The sequence below is a fragment of the Saccoglossus kowalevskii genome, chromosome 8 (genome assembly GCF_978046115.1).
Source record: "Saccoglossus kowalevskii chromosome 8, keSacKowa6.1, whole genome shotgun sequence".
NCBI classification, from domain to species: Eukaryota; Metazoa; Hemichordata; class Enteropneusta; family Harrimaniidae; genus Saccoglossus; species Saccoglossus kowalevskii.
Window position 1 is genome coordinate 17,355,680 of NC_140648.1, and position 5,831 is coordinate 17,361,510.

Sequence of the window (5,831 nt, forward strand, 5' to 3'; positions counted from 1 at the left end):
TTTCTATTGTCATGTCAATTTCTTGCGATTACTCGAACATTAAGCTGTAACCACATACCGCCTAGGTGCTGTAATTAAATCCTGGTGTAAGCACCATATGAACTATGAACAATGCATGTGAAGCCAGCTGTGGGGTATATTCAATCCTATAGATTTCTCATTGTTTGGTAACTATTTGTTGCAAATGCAACAAAAATCAATATAAAAAATATTACCCACACAGTATTCTACAGGTTACTTGTATTTATTCATATATTGTTGAATTTAAATACGGGTAAACTTTTGAGAAGATAGCCCCTGTAAATGGTGCCGTGATAACCTTAGACGTGAATGGCCGTCGAGATCTCGCTATGAACGAGAGAGCCACGAGACTTGCCCCATTCTCTCCGCCATGTTTACGTAGATCAGTGATCTATTTACAGTGAAATTTGTACATATATCTGCCATCTTTCCACTGGTCGTCGCACTGTGACGTCATATGTTTCCAGTATGCCAACCAGCATGTGAATGTCTGATAAGAAATGGCGCTCAGTGATTAGCACTAGTTCACAAGTTGTTGTGACAACGTTTATTAACAGGGGCACATACATACAACAGCATCGAACAATGCCATTATTTCTTCTTAGATGGTATGGGTATGCACGACAAGTTGCTGCCAATCACTCACTCACTCACTGCGCACGCGCCCAAAGCTTAAACAGGTGAGACGGCACTGTATGTCTCTAGCGCTCGACATGCTGCATCACTCAATGGATTGAGCAGTAGTATCAAAATTAATAAATTCGCCCTGAATTTGGGCTCTGTTACCGCATCTAAAAGTACCTCACTACAGTTTTGTTTTCAGTCATTTTGACGCACAATTTAAAATAATGATGTTGCATTTACGTGAAATTGGTACAAAATACATGTAGTTCATTTCGACGTACGTGAGTATGGCCGTTTTCCAGTCATTCTCATGCACTAATTAAAATAGCGTTTTAGTTACCTGACATTGGGCCCAATTTAGTACATTGTCATGTGCATATGTATGCCCGTCCTCAGCCCTAAACTCTAGTAACTTTTTTTCCTAATATTTTTTTTTATCGCCAACTAATGATTGATCAGGGAAAACTGTTCGCCACCTAGATTCCAACGATGCGATGACAGAAACACTTGTTGTCGTAACACGCAGTCACTTGAATAACCCGGCTAAAAATAGATGTCATCATTGAATAGGCACTTCTATAAACTGACGTCAGTGGGTAAGGTTTCCGGGTGACATACACACGAAATCCGCTAGATTGCCAATTCACCCTGGAGAATGTTCCATAAACTGTATCATGAACATACCCAATAATATTGAGTTACCCACAATACATGTCGATATTAATACGCTTGTAAATTAAATTAAATTTAAGATGGCATGCTCCAACCTTGATCATATGGTAGAGAGTGTCTATGGTGTAGGCGTGGCGCCCCCTGGTGTATTAAGCTCGAAAGCGAACGTCGCACTTCGTTAAATTCTTAGTTTTCACGAGAAGAAAGTGTGTTTACGATGGCTTCTGGTGAAGCACCCCCACCATATGGAGGTAAGATTCCTTTGCACAACTTACATATGCTGGCTGTATGACGTCAGTCCCACCACGGGTGAAACCACTCCCGTAACACGTAGACGGTGATATCGACGGACAGGGCTCACGATACACATTCGTGATATATACACAGTCCCTCTACCATGCACGTTCAAGACAGCGAGTACACGGCAGAACATTCCGTGTAACCAAATCCGCAGACATGCCCCCCATACAGATAATATCACACAACTGGATGTGGTGACCGTCACTTTTACAGCAATTACTTGGCGGATATATCAGTATTTTGTAAATAAGGGTAGATTGGCAAGTCTCTGCGATTGTAATGGCGTCTAAGTATTATTGAATTGCATGTGGATACGGTCGGGTATAGAATTTGGAATTACGCAAGTGATCTTGTGATCTGGAGATTGTGGTCTGACCGAGCCCATTATTTTAATGATTGCGCGGATTGGACGATACGATATATTCTCAGTCTGACACATAATTGATCATTACTGAATAGAAAATTGTATTATATGTTACATCACAGTTAGTTCCACTGGCAGGTAACGGTCGACGCAACAATATAACCTATATTCTTGACATACAAGCGGTGCATACAATACAATGACAGACTCCTGCTAAAACTAACAGTTATGCAGCCCGAAGCTTATTTTAAACCTCCTTTTATTAGTAGATGAGTGAATCATTTGCAAAGTTCACATATTGGCGGTGTTCCAAATGAACACTAATAATCACGTTGTTTTCCTTGGTTGCTAAGTAACCGACACAGGAGTTATAAACGTTAATTGTTCAGTGCATAATACCGGGCGTAGATAAGTGAAATATGGTCCCACGAAGGGCGGGGTTTACAAGTTTTATTACCGAGGTCGGCTGTCCGCTCAAAAATAATTTCGGCTCATATATATATATATATATTATTTAACAAGTCGCATTAATATATATAGGCCAAAATAAATTAAATATTTACACTAATCAGTTTGTGTTGGAGTACGTGCGCATACTGGGGGTAAGTTATGCTAATTAGTTTTATAAGTTATACCCACTGAAAAGATTCGCCCGATGTCACAGTGACCTACAATTACCAAGAGACATGGAACAAAACAATTAATTAACTCCGTCCTTGTTGAAAAATAATTTATATGTTTTCCATTATAGTATATTATGTTGTTAAATACCGATAACTTAACGCATCAAAGCACTCGCCGTGTAAACATCGTATTCGTAGTATATATTTTCTGGGGAAAATTCTATACAGAACGTTAAAAAAACAGCCCGTTTAACATGTTAAAGGGCGTCAGTCGTCGTGCCGCGTCCTGTTCGATATGGGACTCATAGCAACGTATACAACGCGTGTAAAATACAATGTTTATTTACATAAAATTCGAACACGCGCTGCGCGACGACCACCGCGCTTTAACTGACAACTATTTCTTTGACCTTGCGTATTTCTGGTCAATCTCCCAAATTCGTAATCACACGTTTAATTAATAAGAACCAATTTGTCGAGTATATCATTTTTCAGACTGCATCTGAATGATTTTAATTGGGAATACCAAGATTAAAAAAAAAAAAACTATTAATTTAATTAACAAAAAAATTCGCATTTTTAATTAACTGTTATATGTTCTGTTCATTTCAGAATATTCACAGCCGCCTCCCCCAGCCTACCCACAGCAGGCAGCCTACCCGCAACAGGCAGCCTACCCGCAGCAGGCAGCTTACCCTCCGCAATATGCAAGTAGCCAGCAAAGCACGGTAGTAATAGCGCAGCCGGTGGCTGCAACTGCGATCATCACAACTCAAAGTTTTAGAGAAGTGCCAATATCTACAACATGTCAACATTGTAACCAGCGGATCGTCACTCACGTGAACTACGAGATCGGGACAATGGCATGGCTTGTCTGTTTTATTCTTTGGTTCGTCGGGTATGTATTATTGTATAGTGCGGAAAAACAACGACGTTGTTAAAGCAGGGGAGTCGTCACCTGTGCATGCGTCAGATGGCCATAGCGTGTTATTGTTTACAAACAAGCGTCTACCTATGAGCCTTTGCGTTTTTAGCGTGTGTTATTGTCGCTTAGGACTCAATTCCCACGCGTGCGCAGGTGACGACCCTCCCGCTTTAAGCATTTTTAATCTCAACATTTATTTTGAGAAATCGTATTTAAATCGAAATACTTTAACTATACATGAATGTCCATAGAAGTATATTTATTAAACGGGGCACAATCTGTTTTATGGTACCGGTACTAAAATATATTGTTAAAAAATAATTTCCCAAGTTGCAAGTTTGAGGGCAGTTGTTATAGAACAAACTACTGTGTTTCATTTTACTTGCCTTCTTTCAAGTACCTGCCGACTCTTGCGTACAGTATACGTATTTGCATTCATTCTATATGTAAATATGTCGGGACTGTAGACTCGGCTCAAGTCGATTCGCAGCCAAGCTACTGTGACTCTGTGCTGTGCAGGATAATACACTAGTCGTTGATACACGAGCATGCACAACCCTCATGCTGGATGCGCCAAAAGAAAAGAAAATGCGCCAGAGCTACCTGCCAACTAAAAATGACTAATTATCACAAGTATTGGTATTGTTGAATCATGGAGCTCCATTGTTGAATGAAGTTTAATTACATTACAATCGTTTATATACGCGTGCATTTTATTTTATTTTTCTCAGATGTTGGTGTATTTGCTGTATTCCGTTCTGCATTGACAGCTGTAAGGATGCCGTTCACACATGTCCTAATTGTAACAACCACCTTGGTACCTACACTCGAATGTGACCAGCCTCACTCCACCGGAAGAACGCTTACTACATCGCGACTACTTATTTACTACGGTCCTCATGTTCCAACAACAAAACATTTCGTTGGCATTTTAATTTACAATGCGCCCTCTATGGTGTTCATAATGTATGCTCACATATACGTACTGCAAGATGTTGTCTACGGTATTTGTAGTTATTGTTATATTGTCAGAATAATAGTACAAAATAAAACCGCCTCAGTCCAGATATTTTGAAGAAAAAAATTTACCTGAAACAAACTTTTTTGGTTGGGCCTTATATTTCATCTCGCAATAACACTGCATGGCGATACCGTAGGGTTTTAAAATCACAGTAACACATAGTCTATCTTCATCGTGTTAAAATCAAATAATCAGAAACAAAATCTACCTACAGTTATCCATACACATATTTCTTGACTAACCGTATGTATTATGTATTACTGTCAAACGAACAGTCGTATTTTTATATATGTTTTGAATGATGTTATTTCTACTTTTTAGCTTGTTTTTTTTGTATCTCACCTGTATTTGATTTTGATAGTACCCCTCCCCCATATTTTTGTGGGAGAACTGTACTTATATACCTACTGTTAGAACCGAGGAACTGGGGTTGTCATCACAACAATGCAAATATGTACGATCATATCATTCTGTTATTCGAATGTATAAAGGCGATAGTAATATGTTATATATTCAAATTACAATTTTATCAATATTACAGTCAACCTGCAAATTTACGTTACGTATATATACTGAAATGTATGTTTTTTCACCTATTTTATATGTAAATATATTATATTGTGTATTTTTTTATCGCATCTTGAACGACTAATCAACATAATAATTTGTTATTCTTGAATATATATTCTGTATATAAAATTTTAAAATAACTCGTGTATGTTTTCGTGTATTTAAAGAGGGAGGGTCGTCACCTGCGCATGCTCGGGAATTGAGTCCCAATCGACGATAACAACACACGCTAAAATAGCAAAGGCTCTTGGGTAGACGCTTGTTTGTAACCAATGAAACGCTTTCAATTATTATTGAGTAAATGACCGAACAAAAAAAAATGTTGCACGCTGCTCATGTTGAATAGACCATTTTCCGTACACTGCGAGAATCACGCGTTATGCGTGAAATCGAACGTAAAAACAGGACAAACAAAGGTCATAGCGTCGTAGTGGCGTCAAACATCGCGTGGGATTCGACAAACGCGAAAGTATTTGGGGGACATTTCCATGCTTAATAATGTGCTGTCCACATTTGATGATAGGCAATTTCGATTAAGTAAGGGTATTCGGAAGCAATATTCCTCTGTCGAAGATCGGCCGGTCGATGTGAGCTACGAAATAAAGAAATTCGAGTTCAAAATCAAATCGTTCGATTTTTGCGGCAGACGTTCGACGCGCGTCTTTCATGCATCTCGCGAGATCTCGCAATTGTACGGAAAATCACCTATTA

The 5,831-nt window shown here is 38.9% G+C and overlaps 1 protein-coding gene across 1 annotated transcript; it reads left to right on the forward strand.

Annotated features, from left to right (window-relative positions):
* Positions 1 to 1,463: 1,463 nt before the first annotated feature.
* LOC100373856 (lipopolysaccharide-induced tumor necrosis factor-alpha factor homolog) lies at positions 1,464 to 4,532 on the forward strand. The gene is made up of 3 exons (XM_002733242.4): positions 1,464 to 1,568; positions 3,217 to 3,502; positions 4,261 to 4,532. Exons 1-3 carry the CDS (start codon positions 1,535 to 1,537, stop codon positions 4,364 to 4,366), a joined length of 426 nt encoding a protein of 141 aa, XP_002733288.2. The 5' UTR covers positions 1,464 to 1,534; the 3' UTR covers positions 4,367 to 4,532.
* Positions 4,533 to 5,831: the final 1,299 nt, after the last annotated feature.